The sequence below is a fragment of the Panicum virgatum genome, chromosome 9K (assembly GCF_016808335.1).
Source record: "Panicum virgatum strain AP13 chromosome 9K, P.virgatum_v5, whole genome shotgun sequence".
Lineage (NCBI taxonomy): Eukaryota > Viridiplantae > Streptophyta > Magnoliopsida > Poales > Poaceae > Panicum > Panicum virgatum.
The window spans coordinates 60,412,349-60,436,770 of record NC_053144.1 but is presented as its reverse complement, the minus strand read 5'-3'; the positions used below and the strand labels follow the sequence as shown (position 1 = coordinate 60,436,770).

Here is a 24,422-nt window from a genome sequence, read left to right as displayed (position 1 = left end):
GTTTCGGACCTCCCTGATGATCACCACAAGGCAACAAGTTCGTCGTGATGCTCTGCACAACTTTTTTTTTTCATTTTGGGAAGAGACGCCATACATTTCCAGTTTTCTCAGCTCGGCCTTGTCCAACATTCTGGGCCGGGCTCGGATCTTAATTCTGGCCATGCAGATCCAGCCACCCGGCCTGGGCCTACCGATTGGTCTCCTGGGCTGCCGACCGGCGGCTCAATAGCCCAATAGCCCGTTTCCCAAACACCACGTGCGGCAACTTCACCCACCGGTGGAAGAAGGGGAGAGAGCGAGCGTTGCCGTCAATGTCCGCGCTCCCTCCCAAGTGCGCTAGGGTTTAACCCCAAACTGCTCGATCTATCCGTCCCAGTCCGATTCGGCACCGTCGGGGCGGCGACATGGGATACCTCCAGGAGGCCAGGGAGAATCACGTCAAGAAGAAGGTCGAGGAAGGTGAGTCCAGCATATCATCCAATCCGTGCTTCTTAAGCTCCCGATTTGTTGATTTGGGCGCCTCTTAAGGCCAGAGCTCGTATTTATTGGTTTGGCGGATGAGGATTTACCTAGAATTATCGAGTCCGCTGGCTCGGCTTGTTCAAATTCGAACCAAACCCTTGAAATGATGCGACGAGCGTCTTATGCTGGCCGCTTGGCTTGAATAGTTAGTTGCTCGTATCTGTACGTGCCTAGGTGGTTTGCAGGGTTTTGGATCCTCAATTGGTGCTATTACCTCCCGTTGTTAAGCAGTATATTTACTAGCTAGTACAGCAGATTCGAACTGCATTTGAGTTGCCATCTGTGTTACAGACTGTGAAAACCTTTTTCTGCTAGAGTTTATGATACGTTTTCATCCACACTGAAAAAAGATCATAACCGTGATTTCTGTAAAAGTATATAGCTACATTCGACATCCAATGGACTGAGAACCGTTTTTTAAGAAATGACCTATTGGCTTAAGTGATTTTCTTTCTGTTGTGCTGTTAGCGAATCTTATGGTGTAAAGATGAAGATTAACCGATTGGCTTGCTGTTCACCATGACCAGAATGTGCCTCACACAGACACTGTCCAATCAATTATTGTTGTTTAGGGAATCTCCAGTAGAAAGACGTTTTTGTAGTGTGTGCCATCTTGTGTATAAAGTATAGGAAACTTAACATACAACCTCTCTAATGCAAACACACTATAGCTACCAAGTATTCAGTAATTCTTATTTTCTTTATCTTTCCACCCACCAGTACTATCTTCTGACTTGGAATTTGCGTTAAAACCAGTATAAGCTAGCTTCTATTAAGCACTCAACCTCCCATATCTCTCCTCTATCTGTTATGTAAGCAAACTAATGATATAGCAAGTCCTGTAGCCTACTGACATGTCCTACTTGGGGATGCTCTTTAGTGTTAACTGTTTTATTTTTTTTACTTTCTAGATTGTGGCCTCGAATGTTCTGTGTTATTTTCTTGGAAATTGTCCTGTAAAGATCATTGTGTTCATTTCTAACAGTTAAATATATCCATTTGGGTTTCAGCTTTGCGCAGCAAAATGAAACAAAAGGCCCTTAAGGAATGTGATTTTTATTGTTCAAAATATGCTGAGTGTGCTCGAGGAAGAACATTTTCTGTGGTATGGCAATGCCGTAAACAAGCAAAAGAGTTGAATGAATGCCTTCATCAGTTGTAAGTACTCATTTCATATGTATTTAGAATAATCATCCAAGTGGCTTCCCTGTTCTTGTTTGATTCTGTTGTGTTAGGTAAAATTGAAGTCGCATATAATTACAAGTTCAAAAGTTGTTATAAAAAAAAGTTTAAAAGTTGCTCCTGTTTTTTCATTCTAGACATTTATGTTGTTATCTGCAAGATGTTCTATTTAGTCTTTCATATGATGCAGTTCTGGAGGTTGATTTGACTTAAAGCTGGTACCATGCTAGTTGGTTATTATTTGTTACTAAAATGTTATCTTAACAGTAGGAACCAGGCGCGATTGGATTTGATATGATTATTCATTTTCTATCATCTACAAACTAGAAATTTGTTAGAACCAATTTCAGTGTAAGTTCTGTTAAGAATTTTGGCACTTGCCAGGGCTCATGCTGACTGGTGCTTAAACATCTTTTAATTTAACACCACCAGGCAAGATCAATGGTAGCTGGTAGGTGATATCCCTGTCTATACAAATGGCGTATTTGCAGTTTGAGGATCATAATAATATCTTCTGACCAGTAATGGGAAGAATCTAAAATGAGTTGTGCTGCTAATCATTTTGAGTTTGTGATCAGAATTTGAATTCCTTTTTGCCACAACCATTTGACCATGACTAATTACAGACCACACGAAAGATTTTGATTAAATGATTTCTTGGTTGAATGTGCTTTGCTTTTTTTGTCGAATTGGGGGTATATCACTATATCCTGGAATATGCTCACCTTTTTTTTAAAAAAAATTCTTGTAGAAACTTTATAGTTCATATCTCGATTAAACTACCATTGGCATGACAAACACGCCACATTTCACACGAATATTCACTGTGTGTTTTGTATGCCTGACAGCACGAATGATTCAGTCCTGGAAGAAATGAAGAAAGCTTACATGGTTGAGCAAGAGAGCAAGGAAATGAAACAATAAGCATTACACAATGGACAATGGGCATCGTGTTGTTCTTGTTTGTACGTATACTGTTGCTTTCGGGAGATCTCTGCTTTCGGTGCATGCTAAATGAATGCATAACTGAAATTAGCACAAGGCATCATTGTTTAAGTTTCTGTGTGAGTACACAATATCAGATGTTACCATCTGTTTCAATTTTCATCTCAAATAGATTTCATCGGGTGAAGATAGAGTTGCTGTTTGTTTCCCTTCTACGGTTCTACCGTTAGCTCTGATTTTACCATTAGTGTGGAAGATATTGGCTTCAGAATGAAATCATGTTTGCGTATATTTCAGTTTACAAGAGTAGTACAATATCAAGCAATGCATGGGATTTCAGTCCAAATTAACCTATTGATACAGAAAGCATTAAAAATGGAAACACCACTGACCAGAACTACTAACCAATAGGAAATCAGGAACAAAATCACATCCTCCTCCTTAGCAGTCAGATCTTGGACCAATGCTCGTTTCAAATGATGATGCATGCAACATGATTCTGCACAAACATCAGACTGCTATAATCCAGATTTGTCATTGCCATCTCTGGGACTGCCACGGTACCATCAAGTTACTGCAGGACTTCATGTTTGGTCGTGCCGCCCGTGCGTTAGGCATCGGCTGTGAGCATAGGAGCCCCAGCTTCAGAACCAAGCCCACCGCCTCTGCAACGTTCTCACCACAAAGCCGTGGATCCGCTGTCTGAAGAATTGCTTCTCTGTTCCAGACTTCCGGTGCTCGAGCACCCAATCTAGAAGCACAACCAGGTAATGCTCCAGGGGTCTACTTCCACACGCCACCTCCAACAGAAACATCCCAAATGCAAAAACATCTGTTCCTGGTGATGATTTTCTTATGCAGAAAAGTCTCGTTTGTGGTGGCCACGAGGTAGTCAAGTGTGAAGAGGAGGAAGACTGCAGGGGGTAGATGGCTTGATCGGCTGCACCTTGGGTTCAAGAAACTGTAGGACTGAAATAGCTGATTCGGAGTTCAGAAGGACTCACTCGTGAGAGTAGCAACGGGTTCTTATGCTAACCCTGATGTTGGAAAGCCAGGGTGTAAAATTGGTCATTGATGTTGGTGTCTCCTTTTGTTGTCCTTATCGATCAGACTCAATTCTGCCAGACACCACCATTTTCTTCATCCATAATACATCACATTTTTTTTGAAAGGATAATACATCACATTCAGAAGCAGTTGGTAGACGGGGGCAAGTAACTACTGACTACTCGGTACCGTCGTACGAGTACAGAGCGTTGCACTGATCTTCGATCTTCGGGCCTGAAAGTAGTCAACCCATTAACTAAGGGCCACAGAAGTTTCTTCTTAAGCCCCAAAACAAAGTAGGCGGCCCAAGTACCCCTCACAGGCGCACAGCCCTTTTAAAATTTCATTTTAGACTTATTTGTCTTTCTCCTCCCTCGCCCAACTTTCTTTTCCTTTTTCTCTTTGGCTTTCTGCAAGATTCACTGCAATTCCAGATATCCTTTTAATCCCGAAATTTCTAAACATAGTCGATTTTCTTTTGTTTGGAGTTGAGCTGAGTGGAGATATAGCTGGTCTCCTTAGGTTAGGTCCATCCTAAACGGGCTAATGCTCCCACCACTGAGCTCTCGCTCACTTGCGGAAGCAGCAAGCAACAATCCTCGTGGGCCTTTTTGACCAGCCTGGCCTGATGATGCACAGCACCGCCATTATTTACCGCGCATAAGCCGGTCTCGCTCGAGAGAACGCGAACGCGATCCCTTCCCCCTGCCCTGATCACCACGAAAGCAAGGTCCTCCTTGGTGAGCGGTGAGCCCCTTGGTCCTTTGGTCCCAAGAAGAAAAGGGAGCTGTGTCCAGACGATCAGGCCGCTGTCCTGTCCAGTGTCCACTACTCCACTGGATGGGCTGCCAGCCACAGCCCGGCGCCGGCCCACCGCCTTTCGGACCGAGCAACCAGCAGCGCGTGCGCCACCGTCGCCGTGGTGCAGAGCCACCACGCGACCCCGCGCCGCTCAGGTCACTAGCGGTGCTGCGGTGGCCGGCAAAGGGATTCCTCGATGGGAAACCACCGAGACGTTGGCTCGGATGGAGCGTGCAGCGGTGTCGCTGACTTCCCGCTGGGAACGACGCGCCCGGCTCCGTGGCCTCCGGAGATACGCGCGGGGAGGGGGAGTGATTCGGTCGGGGGCGGTCGCGTCGGGCGACAGCTCCGGCAGGAGGGGTGCCGCCGTGCCGGTGGCTGGCTCCCCCCGTACGCACAGGCAACTCGTGTGTTGGTGATATGTCCAAGAGTCAATCATCACAATATAGTTTAAAGGTCCAAGAAGATATTGATTCAAGAGGGATTAGAGTTACTAATGAGTCTATGAGATAGAAGCACATTAGTACGCCTTATATATACGAGGGAGGGGCTAGAGGGGCGACACCCCTGTGAGCCGCGCCACCTCCTAGCCGCCGCCCCTCCCTCTCTCTCGGCCACCGCCCATGCCGTGCGTGCGGTGCTAGCACACCGACGCCCCGGCGTTTCATCCCCGTACGTGTGGACTCCGTGGAGGCGCTACTACGACTGCTGCGCTGATCGGCTGCTGGGATCGAGTACGAGGAGCTCGGTTCGTGGGACGTGATCGACTATTTCCTCTACATCGACGCGCGACTTCTTCCGCTGTGCTGCGCGTCTAGTGGTAACGATCTATGATCTTCTACTCGCAAATATTTTACGTATATACGATAGTGATGCTAGCATAGCCTACCCCGTCTCCCTACACCGTGGGCAGCATCAATGCCGCCCATGATTTCCGCCTTTGCCGATCCTGGATGGCCTTTGGCGTCGCTAGCTAGCCAGACAGGTAGTAGAGCCGATCTCGGTGGGTGTGGCCGTGTCCTACTAGCTAGCTAAACTGGCTAGCTCCGTGTGTGTGCGTCTCGCGGTTAGTATGGGTAGGTTCTAGCCTTCTAGGGCTTCCTTTGCTGGCGACTTCTTTTGGCTTTACTTTGTTGCCTTGCTATAAAATACAATAGTGTTCGGCTGATTGATTTTGATGGTCTTATTTTGACTAATTTAATAATATTCTGTGAGAGAATAAGTCGAAATAAGTTGAAAGTGGACAAACAGAATAGAAGAATGTGTTTGGCTATTTGTAAGGCGTGAATTTTACACATGAAGTCTCGTAGTTTCCTTTTTTTTTTCGAGTTCAGAAGGTCCTATGTTGCCGACAGTTTGATAAGTGGTAATAGTTTTTTTTTTTTTGGGGGGGGGGGGGGGGGGCATTTTACTAGCTCTGGGTTTCTGTCCAGGACCAACTGAGCAAGCAGCCAAGAACCGGTCAGTTTTGGCTCAGCGTTGTGACGTGGCACACAGAAAAGCAGATGACCACGGCACCACGCCAGCCGGTGCGGGGGGCTGGCCATGCCTTTGCATTGGCTCCCCATGGCTTGGGCCACCGCAAAAAAAAGTCGGCGCCCAAAGCGTGCCGTGCCGCGCACCCGATCTGGGGTTTTGGTTGGTTAAACCCGGCCGATGATCTGCAGGTCAGCCGCAAACCTTTTCGGTGTGCGCCGTGTGTGCCGCTCGCCTTGCTGATGCGACGCGTACTGAAAGAAAGGCCGGAGCTGAGTCTGAACTCGTGGATCTCAAGGGGGGTTTCGGGAGCGGCGGAAAGGAAGCCGAACGCGTGGATGGCGTGGCGCGCGTCTCGGGCCAGGACGACCGGACAAGGGGGAGTCGCGGCGTCGCCATCGGTTCTGCCGACGGCAACGATCGCCGACCGTCCGCAATGAGCGATGACATGGGAGCCGGAGGAGAGGAGGAAGCTTCATTTGGACTCCGGAGGAACGTCAACTCAAAGTTAGGCCGGTTCCTACTACTACTCAATTAAGCACAGGATGACAGGAGTGGTCAGCTAGCTAGGAAGTAATAATAGGATACAAGGACTGACTGAGATGGCTATCTTAACTTAGTTTATGACAGGGTAGGAGGACTGCCATTAATCTCAAAGTGATATGACAAGCAGCTAGGTGTTATGTTTGGAACATATAGCAATATGCAGCAGATCGAGTTTCACCTCTTACCCACCCTTTTGTTCAACTTTAGACACGCTACTTCTAAATTCAAAATTGTATATATTTTTATTGACAACTTGTGCAATAACAATACAAATGTCTAGTAATATGTTCCGCAAAAGAAAAAAGAGACCAATTATATGACCTAATTATACCAATTAATTTGATGTTGTACCTGTCTAGTGTATTTTTCTTTATGTTTGATTAAAGTTAGCTAAAGAAGTTTGACTTGTGACAAAATTAAAACATCTTACATTTTAGAATAGAGAGAACACAATGATGTACTCCCTCCGTCCCATGAAAAATGCAATCCTGAGTTTGAAAAAAAAACCCACAAAGAGTGCAATTCTAGAAATTGGATCTCAATTACTTCCCTAATTAAGTGGTCATATTTGAATTCCATGCCAAAACTAACTATATGTGGCTAACAGTGAGTCCTTTCACGCCACTACTAATTTGTCTAAAAAAATTTAGAATTGCACTCTTCATGTGATGACAGAGGGAGTACTATTTATGCTTGTATTCGGAATGTGCATTCTTAGCGGCTTGCCCTTATTTTTTATTTATGAAGAATAAAATGTGATTAAAAAACTCATGTCACTGGTTAGCTTTAGTGACCATCAAGCAAGCCTTATGTTCTGAGCGAGAGGATGGTGGTTGAGGAGATGACACGTTGTACGTGCTAAATAAAAATCATGATATAATAATCATTTCCTCCATGATTGTAAGAGCAATAGATTACTCATACCTCACATTCAAAACACACTTTCTTTTCATTACTAATAACTACTTTTGTGTTTTTAGTATTGGTTGCTGCAGAAGACTACCACAATCTAATCATCAAGGATACGGTCATAGGGTAGAGGGGTGAATCCCCTTCATTTAGGTGAGAGGGAGTTACGTTTTGATTATTACTAAATAAAAATAGGGATTGGATTATTGGTAATTTGTTGAAGGACCTCAATCATCAAAAATATTATAAGTATTGGGAAGAGGGCCGGGTACTCTATCAGAGATGCTCTGGGCAGGAGTACTCTCGTTGTGTTTAGTTCCGTTGCAAAAATTTTTTGCAAAGGAATCTTACTAGTTTGAAGTATTAAATGAAGTTTATTTATAAAATTTTTTGCATAAATGAGTTGTAAATCGCAAGACGAATCTAATGATGTTAATTAATTCATGATTATTTAATAATTAGCGGATGATTACTGTAACATCACTGTTGTAAATCATGGGTTAAGTAGGCTCATTAGATTCGTCTCGCGATTTACAGCCCATCCATACAAAAAGTTTTATAAATAGACTTCATTTAGTACTCCACATGCATGTATCGAAACATTCGATATGATATTTTTTTTGCGTTTACAGAGTTTACGGGGTCGGATCTAAAGAGGGCCTCTGTTATGAAAAAACTGCTGCAGGATCAATGTCATATCGAAAGCACCTTAATACCTTCTAACGCGAGTAAATTCAAAATACATCATATAAGAAGTGGACGGAGGGTACTATAGTACAGTACGATATATGCCATCAGTCACACATCGCACGTGTCGAAGACGCGTCGTCCATAAGTGCACGTCGTGTTCGAACAAACCACTGCGTTGTTGACCAGTCAGCTGTCTCTAGGCATGGACTTTCCCCTTTGCTTGCTCAGCGTACTGCAGCACGACCCCGTGCTCCGCGCGAGGGAAAAGTTGATGAACTTATCCCAGTTGGTGTGCAACGGAGGCTGCGGATTGGAAGCACAACGTGCACCCACGAGGCCATGTACAACCCCACCCACCGTCCACCTGCTCTCATTGGCATACTGTATGACCGAGAGCTGGCTGGCTTTTCTGCAGCCACGCACATCCCATAGGTCAATCAGACACTGGAGTCAGCGGCCGTGTCAAGATTCCATGTTTTTTTATCTAAAATGATCTGAGAAAGACGCATTTTGTGTATGCAGCTTCTGAAATTGAAATTGAAAAGACTTTGGATAAACCATCCAGATAATGATGCGTGGCAAAAAAAAAATCTCCGCTAAAGTCCAAGATGGACGCTGCACTGTCTGCACAACCAGATCATGTCAGCCAGGGCTAGGAGCAAAACAAACGCGTAGCCCTACCCCTACTGCGTCGACGCAGCAACATCCGGGCGGATAGATAGACATAGGGAGGAGCACAGGGTTCCAAGTGTCTACCGGATCCGACCCCGTGGACTTCCCCGTTCCAACAGGGCTTTCACTTCCCCGCCAGCCAGCGAGCGGGCGGCCGGCCCCCACCACCCGCACGACGTCGCGAATGGCCCGCCTCCACTTGTCGGCCGAGCGCACTTGGCCCCTCGCGCCAACGCCTCGCTGACACCTGTCCCCCCGCCCCCCCGTCCCCGCTATAAAAACCCGCGGCGCCGGCCGAGCGCACCCCGAGCACCACACACGGTCCTACTACCACGGTCACACGGCTGCATAATTGTGTTGTGCCCGCTCGCCGGCCCCCGGGGACGTGACACATCGCGCGCACGAAGCCCGCCCGCCTGCCTGCCGCTTTTGGCTCCGCCCGCCGTGCCGCCCGTGAGGCCGGCAGCTTTGCATGAGGAGGCGGAGGATGGGGGCACTGCACGTCGTCGGCGAGCCTAGGGTCAGCTTCCAGCACCAGCAGCAGCAGCCCGCCGCCGCCGCCGCCGGCAGCAAGAGCGGCGGCCACGGCCCCGTCGTCGAGGAGATCCACGGCCTCTTACGCGTCTACAAGGACGGCCACGTCGAGCGGCCCCCGGCGATCCCCGACGTGCCCTGCACGTGGGGCGCCACGGCCCCCGGCGCGCCGGGCGGCGTCGCGGCGAGGGACGTGGTGGTCGACCGCGCCACGGGGGTGTGGGCGCGGCTCTACGCGCCGGTGGCGGCAGGCGCCGGGGCCGGTCTCCCCGTCGTGGTGTACTTCCACGGCGGCGGGTTCTGCGTCGGCTCCGCGGCCTGGAGCTGCTACCACGAGTTCCTCGTGCAGCTCGCCGCGCGCGCGGGCTGCGCCGTCATGTCCGTGGACTACCGCCTCGCGCCCGAGCACCGCCTGCCCGCCGCGTTCGACGACGGGCTCGAGGCCCTGCGCTGGCTGTGGCACCAGGCGGCCTTGCCCACCGGCACCGGCCGCGCCACCGCGGCCGCCGACGAGGTCTCCTGGTGGCGCGCCCGCTGCGGCTTCGACCGCGTGTTCCTCATGGGGGACAGCGCGGGCGCCAACATCGCCTTCCACGTCGCCGCGCGGCTGGGCCAGGGCCACCTCGGCGCGCTGTCCCCGCTCGCCGTCAGGGGCGCCGTCCTGGTCCAGCCCTTCTTCGGCGGCGAGGCCCGCACCGCGTCGGAGAGGACCATGCCCCAGCCGCCGCGCTCCGCGCTGACGCTCCCAACCTCCGACTGCTACTGGCGGCTGGCGCTGCCGGCCGGCGCCGGGCGCGACCACCCCTGGTGCAACCCGCTGTCCCGCGCCGCGCCGCGCCTGGAGGCCCTCCCGCTGCCGCCCCTCCTGGTGTGCGTCTCGGAGGCGGACGTCCTGCGCGACCGCAACCTGGAGCTGTGCCGGGCCCTGCGCAGGGCCGGCAAGGGCGTGGAGCAGGCCGTGTACGGCGGCGTTGGGCACGCGTTCCAGGTGCTGCACAACTGCCACCTGTCCCAGCCGCGGACGCAGGAGATGCTCGCGCACATCAAGGCCTTCGTCAGCGCCAGGTAGCCGCCGCCGCCGTCGCTGACACTGTCTCTCTCGCCCGCCGTGCTTGTTAAACCATCCGCCTTAGCCCAATCGAAGAGTAGATGCCGTGTAAGCAACCCAGCTTGTGAACTCACAAACTTTGAACTACGTGTACTCCACCTAGCTAAAAGCGTCCAATGCCCAACTCGGATTGTTGCGGTGTCGGAAAGCAAAAGCCTTGGCAGAAAACAACACCACACACAAAAAAAAAAAAAAATTACTCCATGTGTGATTGCTGTGCATTTCTTATTAACACGAACAGAGCCCTCGAGTCCTGATACTGTTTTTAACTCGTCTGCCGGCGTCATCGACCCATGGTGTGTGTCGCCGCGAGGAAGGAAACCCAGGGAATGTCCGGGGCCAAATCATTGCCTCCCCCTCCTTGTCCGCTTTCTGCTTTCCGCGGGCATCATGAGCCGAACAAAACAAGTGTTTCTTTCCCTGTCTGTCTGTCTCCGTTGTTCGGAAAGGCGAGCACCGATCAGGCGCCCGGGTAGCTAAATGGAGGCCGGCTTTGCTAAATTGCTAGAGTAGTAGACTATGGTCTTGTTTAGTTCCCTTCAAAATTCCAAAACTTTATAAGATTTTCCATCACATTGAATTTTTCAACACATACATGAAGTATTAAATATAATTAATCAAAATAACTAATTATACAATTTATCTATAATTTGCGAGACGAATCTTTTAAGCCTAGTTAATCCACGGCAGGATAATAATTACCAAATACAAATAAAAATGATGTAGTGCTTTACACCAAAAAATTTATGCATCTAAACAAATCCTTTACAATATCATCCTCCCAAGCACGATCGATCGCCACGGCGGGCTACTCCATTTGGCGACGGCATGGAATCTCTCTCTGCCGCGCAAGCCAGCGCAATGATGGGCAGGTGCCTTGCGCCCCCAGGCCATCACAAGATGCCCCGGCTGCTGCAGGCCCTGCTGCTTCAGAGAGCACAAGCAGGGCTAGGCCGCTAGTGCTACCAGGGACCAGGCACACACAGAGACACAGGGTGTCAGGGTCGATCGCATTCGCCGCGAGCGCGCGTCGTCGTCCCCCGCTGGTTGCGCGCGCGCGTGCCGGAGAGGGGAGGGTGCCTCGAGTACATGGTTTGGCGGCAGAGCTGGCTCGTGAATTGGAGCGCACGCGCACGCAGCGTCCCGATCATTGGCTTGGCCCGGCTCGCCACCAACCGCATCATGGCCGCGCCTGATTTTGCGTGCGGGCAGGCCAAACATCATGTATGATCATGTCCCGGTAAAGGTTCAGGAACGCGCGTATCTGAAACAGGTAGCGCGCGCACGAGGGAGTGTTGCTTTTCAGATTTTTTGTAAACCATCGATGGTCAATTGGTCATATGGTTCCTGTATGCCGTATCAGGCGAGTCAGAACGCTTTACCGAAGGATAGTGGATGTAACAGTGTGGCGCATGCAGGTGCCTGTGGATGGCAACGAGCCTGTCATCCGTTTCCAGGTGAACTGCAAGTTCAGACATGGTTACCTGAAAACTGACAAGATCATCACTGATCAAAGCTAAAACTCTGAACTTCCTTTTTCCTCTCTCCCGTTTTGTCATTTCCCGGCGAGAATTGGATCATTCAGCGGGTCGGAGTCGGAGCACGTCTCTGTTCAACTTTGGTTTCCTTTGGAAGTGGCTGTAAAGCTCTCGGAATCCCGTTAGGAATCCGCGGCGGGACGCCTTTACGGTCAGCTCGGCCGTGAGCGCATGACACCACTGAAAGTTTTTTTCCTTCCGGCAGATCAATATCGGCATGGCACCGGAGGCGATCACTATCCGATATGCCGACGGCGGATATCAGAGATCGGCTTGTATCCCTGCCCGGGAATCTCAATCTGCCCTGAAGATCTCCCGAGAATCCTGACCTCACCTCACCCCCGCCCGCCTACTCTCTCGCGACCTCCAGCACATTCAGAGTACTGTACTGCCCGGCCCCGGTCAGAGACAGAGCCGTGGCGTTGTGTTGCGTTGCGTCGCCCTCTTGTTCGTGTTCCTCACCAAGACATCGCCGTCGGACGAGGCGGAAAGGCTTTTGTTCCTGAACAAACAATATTCCCAAATCTCTCGCTGATGGAACCGCACGCCCGTGCGGGCATTTCTGTTTGCTTTCTTCCAATCTGTCAAACCGACATGGCGGCGATGTCAAACCGAGATGCTGGAATGCGGTGATGGTCGTGGTTTCCTGATTGGTCGGCTGATCTTATCCCGTTTACTGCCCATGCTTTGGAGCTTCGTCAAGTCGCGCACATGTGTTTGAAGATGCATGCATGCATCGTTCAACGGGCCGGGTACAATATCTTTGAGCAGATCATCTGAAGGAATCGGAATAGCTCGAGAAAGGAGGGGCGGGAGGAACGGAGACGAAGTGTTCAGGCACATGTCGCCGAAGCAACTAAGCAAGTGATGCTGGATTGGAAATGCCGACCGAGTTGATGCACATCCTTCTATCTTTCGTTCAAAAGAGACCTGATTTTGGCCGAGAATGATCACGCATCGGCAGCAAGGCTTCACGTACTACTGTCTCAGGAACTCGAATCTCTCTGAAAATTTGCATTGAGAAAAAAAAAAGAAGCAAGAAAGACGCCATGCCGGATGGAATAATCCTTCATGGGGAGAACGGATAGACTGAAGAGTGAAGACTAAAAATAGCACATCCGACAGGATCAGGTGTGAACTGGAGATCATTGGATCGAGAAGAACAAGGGGGTGTTGGCGAGGAACAAAGGCGCGCTTAGAAAGCCTGATGACGAAAAGACGGGGGGCGCACCAGGAATTCGTCCCCAATGTGGCACAGATACGTCCATGATGATGAGTACCAAAGCGAGGGCACGCACGAGCAAAAGCGGCCGATCTAGATGGCGTTCAGCCCGGCCAAGATTCTCGCGCTTGCAGGATGCCAACTTGACAGACAGGGAAGCGGCATCGGCCACTGCTGCTTTTGGCTCGGAGGGCCTTTGAGGCTTTGACCGCGGCATATAAGAATGCCATGTCCTCTTGTTCGTCCACGGGGTGGATGCATCGACTGGCTCCATTATGGACACAAGTAGGAGCTTCGCTTTTGGAATTTTGGAGGCCACTGATTGACCGAAGGATCCTTATTCCAAAGAATTTGCTCGCATTTGGCAGTTGGATATTCGCGTTGCATCGTCCTGATGCGCATAATCTACCTTCTTCTTCGACTTCGAGGACTGTAGTTTATGCAAGGAAACATCAAGCGCATGCAGGAGCTAGGAGATGAAGGGCAACAAGTATTAGACTCTGAATTTTCACTGGCTTATCACAGAAGAGAGATGTTCTAAGTCGAGTTGCAAGTCTCTAGACCCTTCTTGAGGAACCTGTTTTAGGTGAATGGAAGAAACCACTTTTAGGTGAAGAATATGTCACAGTTCAAAGGAAAAACGAAGCATCAAAGTCCAAGTTTCCTTCAGTGCTATGCTGTCATGTCAAACTTGAACATGAGGAACATGTTTTTTGGAGTTAGGACAGCACTACTTTCTTTTTCAAAGAGAAAAAAAAATCGAATAGAAGAACTACTTTCTTGTGATAGCGTAGCATTTCTAGAAGGAAAAACAATTTACATGCTTTAATGCATTATTGGAAAGCACAAGACTGGTGATATCATCAGATTTACATGACTAGCAGTACAAGTCTTCAATAAAACGCAAGATCTGAACATGCTTTATTACAGTGATTAAGACGGAGAAACTGCAAATTGTCATACTAATAATCTGCAATCTGGACAACTGTGCTTCAAATCCAAGAATCATTATGGGTTTTGAGCATATTGCAAAACACTAAGATGGAGACTTGGGGCTTGAGCTATGATGAACTAGATCACTTACCAATGAAGCTGTACTGACCGCACAGCGGTCCGAGACAGGACCTGTAATTTTGTCTGTTCTCCTTGACCCCTCGACAATACTTCTGATCCTTCGCCCCTTCAACGAATACAATTGTACTGTACATTTGGATAAACGAAACACAGTTTTTCTTGATTCTTCGGGCAGGGGGAATCTGCAGAAAGAAGTGTCAATTTCAACTGGAGCACTGAAGATCCGTCCAAGTAGTAAAAGGAGCTTTGCCTGGTCAGAATGAGAAAAGGCTACTGCTTTTCGACAGAAAGATGAGTTGAAGTAACAACTGAGCAAGTCCTCAAAATAATTTTTGGCACTGAGAAAAAGTTCTTATTCGCAGTACAACATCTTGACTATTCGCTGAGGTCGTCCTCGTCCTAAATGAAACAGAAACTATTATTAACTGGTGAAAATACAACAGTTGTTTTTTTTCAAAGGCAACTGTAAAGAGATTTTATTCCTGACTGTGCTTTTGCTGTAAAAAGATACAACTTAGCTCACAAGATCCTCGTAGATCGGTAATGGATGATGTACTACTTTGTAGTTAAGCTTTTGTTGTAAATACAAGCACGTCAACCAACCATACGAGTACTTTCTCGCAAACAAACAACTAAATTCATGGTTACATTATGATGTGATCATTTCAGTATATAGCTTGGTAGGAGCTGAAGCTTAGATGAGCTACAGAGTCGAACTGCTGAAGAGGCAAACAATATATGATGGATCACAATCTTCACTCAATTTTTTGGGCAGCTGCAACTTTGAGGGAAGAACGTACATTCCAGCAACAACTGCCTTCTTTATGGGCTTAGAGCAAGTATAGTAACGTACAGTCAACTTGCCAAATGAACTGCCACATCATCCGAATTCAACGTGGAGGAGTGAGAAATCGAGAAACAGAATGAAATGGGTGTGTCGCGACTCGCGAGTCGTCGGCGTAAAGCGAGCAGATGCGCACACATGCAGCTCCATTGACTGCGCTGCTGCTGCGCTCAATAGCTTATTGGCCACATACGCTGCGCTGCTTCCTCCCACTGCGCTGCCGCATTTAATACTTGCCACGCTGAATTTTCTTTCCGCCGGCTGCGGGCAACGTTATTAGCCATGCTCTTATGATCCATCCATGGTGCAAAAGTAACTGAGAGTGAAGCAACATTGAGTTTCGTGTGCAATTACCCCGTGACTAATGTTTGCTTCTTTTTTTACTGGTCACCGGGAGGAGCGTCCCCATCTGAATTGCATTGATAAAAAGTGGCAAAACCACAAATCAACGACCTTGTTTTTTAAGAAAAACGAGGCAAAATCTTCCAATGCACAGTTAATTTGGGAAACTAGACGGAAACCTTATCTAAAAAGTTGTGATAATGTTGACGTGCTTGTATTTACAACCAACCATGAAACAGTACCATACCCAGCACAAGGGTGATAATGTGGCATAACCACGAATAGAAACACCAATACCCCACACAAGGGCAAATCTGTGGTCTATTTCATGGAAATAACACCATATCCCAAGCACAGGGATGAAATTGTGGCACATCCACGTATGATAACACCATGCTACAACACACATAGCAATATAGTATCGTAGTAGCATCACCTTTGGTTCTCTGGCCTTTAGTCGCATGCTGTGCGGAGGCGGCCGCTTCCCTGCACGCCGAACGCAAAACTTTCGCTACGCAGTTGCTTTGCCCCATCGTCACCGTGTCGACACGGATGACACATCTCGCTATTTGAACCCTCTCAACGGCTCGCGCAGCAGCAAGGCATATCGTTCATGCTTCGCACGGTGAAGATAAGAGGTAGGTGGTGTGGAAGTCACAATGACAATGTTTTATTTTACGGAGAAAAAACTGGCACCCGCAGGCGTTGACTTTGTCTCTGTTTGAAAATTGCCATGTTTAGTTCCCAAAAAAAATTCTACAGTACCCGTCACATTGAATGTTCGAATATATGCATGGAGCATTAAATACAGTTGAAAAAAAACTAATTACACAGTCTAACTGATTAGCACGAGATGAATCTTTTAAACCTAATTAGTCCATAATTAAATATTATTTGTCAATTAACAACGAAATATGGTATAGTGCGAAAACTAAGCTTGGCTTTCGCCGAGGACTTCCACCTCGCGTAGTCCATCCACCGAGAGCCACAGCTGTTAGATGACAACGCGTGGGCTTCAGGAGCCTTACTGTTCGTGACCGTGGTTACGCATTACTGACAACCAATCAAAGAAGGTGAGCCTGAATCCAAAGCTGTGCCTCCAGATTGACGGTGAGCAGAATTAGCAGTAGCCGACAAGCTTTCCGAGCCTTTGAGCTTGTGATTTGCCAGTGATGCCCTTCTCCCGCCAATCGACTGGGGTCATTTCGGTTTCGTAGCTCGAGATCGGGCACTGGATAGCCCAGGGCCTTGGCATGATTACCCCTGCGCGTTTTTTTATATTTTTCAAAATTATTTTTTATAGAAATATATTTTCGGTTTCATAATTTACAGTTTTGTACCCTTACCATCCGGCTGCGGGGCGGCCGGCCCCCTGCCGCCCTGCTGCCGGGCGGTAGAGACCTGAATGTAAATAAAATTTATTTTTAATCGTATTTTAGCCCCTGGGGGGAGGCCGCCGCCCGGTGGCGGGGCGGTAGGCCATGCAGCCGCCCGGCAGGGGGGCGGCAGGCCCCCCCTCTATATAAAAGGCTGAGCTCCCTCTGCCCCCTCATTTGCTTCCCACGACATCCAGAGAGGAGGAGCGAGAGAGGAGTGGTGAGGGAGGGAGTTGCAGCGGCAAAGCCCTGCCGGATTTTAGATCCGAACCGCAGGTAATAAATATTTCTCAACTTTCTTATTCTAAATTTTTTGTATGTTTAATTCTACAATTAGTGTATGCAGCAGTAATGATATTTTAGTGATTTAGGTACTGTTTTTATTATAATTTATGTAGAATTAGGATTAGTTTTTAGAAAAACCATTTAGGTTTACCAACCATTTTTGTGGTATTGATTAGTTGTTTAATGCGAGAAAAATTTTAAAAAATGCTCAGAAATTGTAGAAAATGCTAGAAAAGTATATGAAAAATTCAGATAAATTGTAGAAAATGCAGAAAAATTGTAGAAAATGTTAGAAAAATTTATTTATAAAAATTTATTTATAAAAATTGTAGAAAATGCTAGAAAATGCTAGAAAAGTTTATGAAAATTTCAGATAAATTGTAGAAAATGCAGAAAACTTATATTTTTTGTGTTAGGTATGGCCGAAGATACGCCAGCTCTACTTGACCGAATCATAGATTCGTCGCACCGGTCCTTCCTTGCAGTGGTTCAGCGCGTGAAACTTAACGTGCTGCGTCCACGTCCACTAGCGGAGTTGATTCCTGTTGACCCACGAATGGTGCCCATGTGATATGTCGTCGGATTATGTTTCTGAGAATATGTTTGTTTCGTATATGTTTCCTACATAATGTACTTACCTTTGATCGTTCTATTTTTCAGGTTGAGTGAGGCTGGTCTTCTTACTATAGGTCGTCTTGCTGAGAGTGGTTTGGCAAAGCTGGACAGGTCCCTACTGACGGCTCTGGTTGATAGATGGAGGCCTGAGACACATACCTTCCACCTCCCTTATGGGGAGATGTCACCAACCCTACAGGACGTTGCGATGCTGCTGGGTCTTCCTATCAGTGGGGATGCCATAGGGCCTCGTGTTGTCCCGTCTACGTGGTTGGACGATCTAGAAGAGCGTTTTGCAAATATTGACATCGCGATTGATGTAGAGGAGCACTCAAAAGCAATAGGGCCTGCCAAGTCATGGATTCTGCAGTTCCAGGTACATACCTCATTTTGTTATGAGTAATGTTAGAGTTATGCTTTTGACTAGTGCAGTTATGGTTTCATTTTATAATTGATCTTGTACTCATAAATGTTCATCTTTTCTATGCAGTCCGACAATTTGGCACATGATACTGATGAGGATAGCGTCACTCGATCTCTTGAGGCAAACCTGTTGTGGTTGTTTGGATACATAATGTTCAACAACTCACACGGGGCCTATGTGGATAGGGTGCTTGTGCCTTACGCACAGGAGATCGCAGAGGAAGCTGTGGAGGAAATGCCTAAATACAATTGGGGTTCAGTAGTACTTGCAGCCACGTACCGTGCCCTCTGCAAGGCATCGGTGCAAAATAAGCACAATGCAATTCTTACAGGATGTCCGATTCTGCTACAGCTTTGGTCGTACGAGAGGATAGCAATTGGTCGTCCGATTATCGACCACTCACCGTATGAGCCGGATATGTACGGTGACACCGAGGATGATAGGCCCACCATGGGGACTCTCTGGTATGCTCGTCAGGTACGGAAATGACTGCTACTCGTACTATTATGTTGGCAATTCTGTTGCTTTGTTTGACCCTCTTTGTATTTTTTATTGGTATATATTATTAATTTCGTGCAGAAGAGTTGGGCCCACGTACAGTCTCGGTGGTCCTATCCTGAGTTTGTAGCTGAGTTTGATCGGTTGACACCTGAAGACGTTGTGTGGGAGCCCTACTCCCAGTTGGCTATAAACACTCGTGCATCGTTCGGGATATCTTCGGTTTGCTCTCAGGACCAGGGCCTTTGGATGACAACTACAGCGTTGGTGTACGACATTTACATTGAGGCCCACTGCCTGGACAGAGACAGAGTCAGGAGGCAGTTCGGTCAAAGGCAGTTGTATCCTGTGCTGTCAGCATTGGATCGGGTCCAACGTCATGACCACAGGTAACGATTCATATTTCATTTGTGTGATAATGCATTGCTGCTTTAACTAATTAATATTTAGTTTGTTGAGGGCTGGTCAACCTTCTCGAACATGTGGTTGACAAGGGTGCAGCCTTGGGTCGAAGGCTGGGACCAGGCTGAGAAGAACGTGGCACTTCCGAACCCTGCACACACAGAGGCTTCATACAGGGCGTACCTAAGCTGGTACCAGCCTAAGACTTGTTGCCGCTTGCTATATGCTGACATACATCCACAGCCGCATGTTGCGACCCCACAGGATGGCTATGCACGACATAGGGATGAGACATTAGCTGGGGCGGTGATTCAAAGTTATCATCGCTTTTCAAATACTTTGGATTAGAGTGTTAATGTCTTTCTTTTTCTTGCATGCAGTTTGAAATGTGCAGTTTGATGGACGTAGATGCCAGGGCGAATTTGATGAGGATTCGAGCGGGATCTATGATGGATAGGAATGAGCAAGAGTCGGCCTGGACTCGAGTTTCACAAAGAGCCCATTCCATGCTTGAAGTCTTTGGTACCCGGACATCGTACGAGGACTCCTACGGTTCGTCTCAAGCCTCGACCTCGTTTACTTGTGGTCCCACATAGCAGTAGCCTTCCCCAGCACCTTATTGGTCTCAGCAGCATTATCCAGGTACGTGAGGATACTTACTGACTTCCTACTTTGATAACAACAATTAATTCTCAGTCTATACAGGTGATGGACACCCACCTTATCAACCTCACGGAGAGACCCAGTTTAGTACCATGGCACCAGCTGCAGGGATGTCATTTCAACCAACACAGGCACCACCACGACATTTCGGTAAACATATAGTCCATATCTTAATTTCAATTAATTTTGGTATGAAGTCTAATTCCTTTTGCATTTACATATAGGATCACAACACTTATATGATGCGGGACCTTCTTCGTATTACCCTATGGCGACAACAGAAGGAACGCAAGGTAAATACCTAATCTGTAACCCGAATTTATCATGTTCTTCTTATTTCTATGAATATTTTAAATAATTTGAACGGTTTAAAGGATCGGACCACCAGCTTCCTGATATGGGTCCTTCTTCGTATCCACCACCAACAGGTACGTATGATGAATATGTACCCAAATAGATGGCTTATAAGACGATGATTAAGATATCTTAATTGCTACTTCATAGGGGCCACACAAGATACTTTGGAGGCAAACTTCGAAGACTGGAGTCGGTTATTTTCTACACCTAACCAGCAGGCCGATCCTACCTTCCAGACACCTGTGGCCACCAGACGTCCAGGTAGAGACGTAGGGCCTCCAGACCGACACACATACCCTACAGACCACGTCCACGCATAGCGTAAAAGATGTCGACATGGCCGGGGTGATTAGGAGGTGCTTCTAGTTGTTTATGTATTTTTGTTATGAACATGTCGTCATGTTATACTTATTTCGTTCTTATGCATCACCTATTTCATTCTCAGTTCCGTATGTGTATGAATTGCTAAGTTATATTTTTCATATTCATCAACTTTACTAACAGTTTTTATTTCTATCCAAAATATCTAAAACCACATGTAATGTCGCACTGACGTTAAAGATTTAACTTGGGAGGAGGGGCCTGCCGCCCCCCTGCCGGGCGGTTGCCTGGCCTACCGCCCGCCACCGGGCGGCGGCCTCCCCCAGGGACCAAATGCGATTAAAAATAAATTTTATTTATATTCAGGTCCCTACCGCCCGGCAGCAGGGCGGTAGGGGGCCGGTCGCCCCGCAGCCGGGCGGTAGGGGTACAAAACTGTAAATTATGAAACCGAAAATATATTTATGTAAAAAACGATTTTGAAAAATATAAAAATAAAAAAACGCTACCCCTGCCCGTGAAAGAACCAGAGCCAAGGAATTGGGCCACCAGATCACTGGAGTTGGGCTCCTGATCGAATAGTGCGCAAGTCGCGAGCGCGTCAAGCCCGTGGGCCGTGGCGCAGCCTCTGCGATTGGTTTCTGGGCTAGTTTCTACGGGTCCACGCCGGCTAGATTTTTGCTTACTTCTGACCGAGAACGATTTCGTGCGGCGGTGCGGGCGAGGCGAAGCTGGTCCAGCAACCAAACGCCCCTCGATCTTCAATGCCGTGCAGGCAGGGAGGGAGGGAGGGATGGATGGATGGATGTAAACGGATCGAATACGGATAGATATTATTAGATATTATTGATATTGTATTTGCATTCACATTTTTTATCGAATTCGAATTCGAGCACGGATAGTCTCGGATATAAATACGGATTCGGATTGCTTCGGTTACGAATACAAATAGATGTGTATCGAATACGGAGTGAACCGGATGCGGATCATGTCATGCACGGATGTTTATTCGGATACCGAGTAAAGGCAACATTTATTTAAAATAGAATGTTGAATTATTGCTAAAGTTTGACCTTAGTTCTTAAACTACACTAATAATAAATACGATTCAACTTCTATAAAGAGGCAATAGGTACATTATGTTTTGAGTAAAATGCACCGGCGGCCTCTGAACTTGGCAGGAAGTGTCATTCTGGTCCCCAAATTCTCAAAATGTCAATCTAGATCTCTAAACTTGTTAATCGATTCACGTGAGGTCTAAATCACCGTTCCGCTTGTTAAACCGTATCAAACTGACTGGACGTTCAGTGGACCTGACATGTGGGGCCCACATGTCAGGTGCACCTTCCTCCTTCCTTTGCCTTCCTCCCGGCCGCTCAAAAATCCAAATCACACAGAGGCAGGCAAGGCAAAGCTCCAAAATCCAAATCAAGTAGAATCGAATCAAAGCTCTTGCGGGGAAATCAATCAAACCAAAGAGCGGTGGATTCCCGTGTAGCAAGTTGGATTGGATCGATGCTCCAGCTCAACACAGATGCAAAGCGAAGAAGCAGCATGACGCGATGGGGGAGTCGTGGCGCCCATCTGCTCGAAAGTGGCCTGCCGCCGGCCGGCCACGCGACAGCCGCCCGCCGCAGTTGCCACACGGCATCCCTGCGAGCTCCGGAGAAGCATCGCCGCCGGCGTCGGCACTCAAGATGGAGAGGAAAGGACATGACTCAGAACAGAGAGATGAAAGGATTGGAGCTCGCTCGCGGTCGCGCTCGTGCCGAGGCTGCGGTGGCTAGCGGAGCTCACCCGCACGGCTGTCGTCGCGCTTGTCTGCGCTAGCTCTACCCCTCCCTCGATTTCTGCCCCGTCGATGTCCGATTTCGCCTGTGCCGGCCGCGCTTCAGCTTGTGTTCCACCACCATCACCACGCCATGACTGGACTTTCGGGCGGTCCTCCATCCAGGCGAGGCAGCTGTGCGGGTCGCCGGCTGCTGGCGTCGGTGGTGTGCAGACGATTGCCATGCACGGCGGCGCCACCTACCGCGTCGCCCTCTTCACGGGGGAGCTCCCGGACCTGTCCATGGCGGTGTTCGACTCGTGCAGGGCCCCGTGCCGCTCGTCCGCAGGCCTGAAGACGACTCGTGCCCTGACGCGCCGGGGCAGAGCACCGGCGCCGGCAGCGAAGAGAGCGGCCGGGAGGAAGGAGGGGGTGGATCTGACATATGGGACCCACATGGCAGGTCCACGTCAAAGTCAGCTTGTCACGTTGACGATGTAAGAAGCGGAACGGTGATTTAGACCTCATGTAAACTAATTAACAAGTTTAGGAATTTAGATGTGCATTTTGAGAGTTTGGGGACCGGGATGACACTCCCTGTCAAGTTCGGAGGCCACCGGTACATTTTACTCTTATTTTTTAGTAAAATTTTGGTGCTAATTTTATATTTTTCTAATTTGAAATGAATTAGTTCTAAATTTTTTGGGACAAATTCAATTTTTATTAATGTATGTATTTTGTATTGTAAAACTAAAATAGTGGTAGTAGGTAGATTATATTTTTACAAAAATGTTGGTACTAATTTTGTATTTTTCTGTTTTCAAATGAATTAGTTATAATTTTTCAGAGTTTAAATTATATTTTCATTAATATATATATTATAAAACTATCAGAGTTTAATATCCGAATCACCTATCCGGATATCCGATATCCGAAGGATATTACCCATATAGGCCATATTGTATCCGTATCTGATATCCGAATAAAAATATCCGAATTCGTATCCGGATATCCGAAAAATAATCGGATATCCGGAAATAATATCCGAATCACTATCCGACCTCTCTCGGTCGGTCGGAAAATATCCGTAGCATTTACACCCCTATGTCCAGGTCTTCATGAGAAGATACTGAGGAATTCGAAAAACCAAACATATTTTATTAAATAAAGAAAAACCAAACATAATCAAAGAACCAAGTTAATGCAGGGCCATCTACAAAATCAAAATCGTATTAAAAAAATCAGTGCTCTGTGAAAAGAAACATTTAAAGGCATGTTATTCATAACACAAAGCATAAGAGAACCCACCCGGTACTTGCGACGGAACCGCCGAATTAAAATTCTAATTAAGCGTAATGACCGTCATTTGAACACATCGGGCGCATTAGCTTAACGGCTTAATTTGGCGATCCTTTCTCAACCCACGGCCCGATCGAAACAACACCGGTAGTCCCACGCGAAGGTGAGCGCAGATGGTACGAGCACAACACAATACTTAAAAAATACAAACATCAAATGCTCTGAAACATTTAGTTTACAAACCGAGTTCGAAATACATAATATTCTACAAGTGTATCAGCCTTTTATAAAAAGTTTAATAAACATAGAATCTGCCACTACAATATATAAGAACGGGAATGAATTACACTCTCAGCCCACGAGTGTGCAATTCCATCACTCCAAAGCTACGCGCCTGGGTCCTTGATGTTCCACCCATCCGCATCCATTCGAACGAACTTGGCGCAACACGGACAGAAGTCTACGTGTGCGGGTCCTGAAATCATTTTTCCAACAAAACCCTAAGTATACTAATACTCAGCAAGACTTACTCGTCTAATGAGTATACTTAGCCCACATATCTAGGCATGCAAGGCTTTATGGCTGGTAGTTGGTTTTGCAGAAAAAGCACCTAAAAGTAGATCCTTGATTTCAAGATTTTAGCTCCAAATTAAAACAATAGATTTGCTAAATATCTATGTTTTGCATGTATATGACAACCAACGCGAAAACACAATTAATTAAGAAAATATCAACATTTATCATATCATTCCGTTTCACTTCCTTACTGCGATGTGACTCGAAGATCAAGGTGCTCATGTCCGAGAGCGACTGACGGCGAATCGATCCGATTTAACCTTGCAAGGTGGACCTAACCAACACGGCACGTATCTGCCCCGTCGGACTATACATGCCAACCATTCCCCTCCCCGCCTCGAACTACAGGAACCAGCCCAACGACATATGGTCAGCCGAGCTCAACG

General features: G+C 47.6%; 2 protein-coding genes and 1 long non-coding RNA gene across 3 annotated transcripts; all 3 read left to right on the top strand.

Moving 5' to 3' along the window:
• Nucleotides 1-235: 235 nt before the first annotated feature.
• LOC120652959 (uncharacterized protein DDB_G0275933-like) lies at nt 236-2,935 on the top strand. The gene is made up of 3 exons (XM_039930927.1): nt 236-459; nt 1,533-1,680; nt 2,553-2,935. The coding sequence occupies exons 1-3, from the start codon at nt 405-407 to the stop codon at nt 2,626-2,628; spliced, it is 279 nt and encodes a 92-aa protein (XP_039786861.1). The 5' UTR covers nt 236-404; the 3' UTR covers nt 2,629-2,935.
• Nucleotides 2,936-9,105: 6,170 nt separating this feature from the next.
• LOC120652958 (probable carboxylesterase 17) lies at nt 9,106-10,847 on the top strand. The gene has a single exon (XM_039930926.1). It carries the CDS (start codon nt 9,263-9,265, stop codon nt 10,391-10,393), a length of 1,131 nt encoding a protein of 376 aa, XP_039786860.1. The 5' UTR covers nt 9,106-9,262; the 3' UTR covers nt 10,394-10,847.
• Nucleotides 10,848-19,607: 8,760 nt separating this feature from the next.
• Nucleotides 19,608-19,998, top strand: LOC120648851. The gene is made up of 3 exons (XR_005665102.1): nt 19,608-19,694; nt 19,758-19,865; nt 19,940-19,998. It is a non-coding gene; the product is annotated as an uncharacterized LOC120648851 (long non-coding RNA).
• The last annotated feature ends 4,424 nt before the right edge of the window (nt 19,999-24,422 follow it).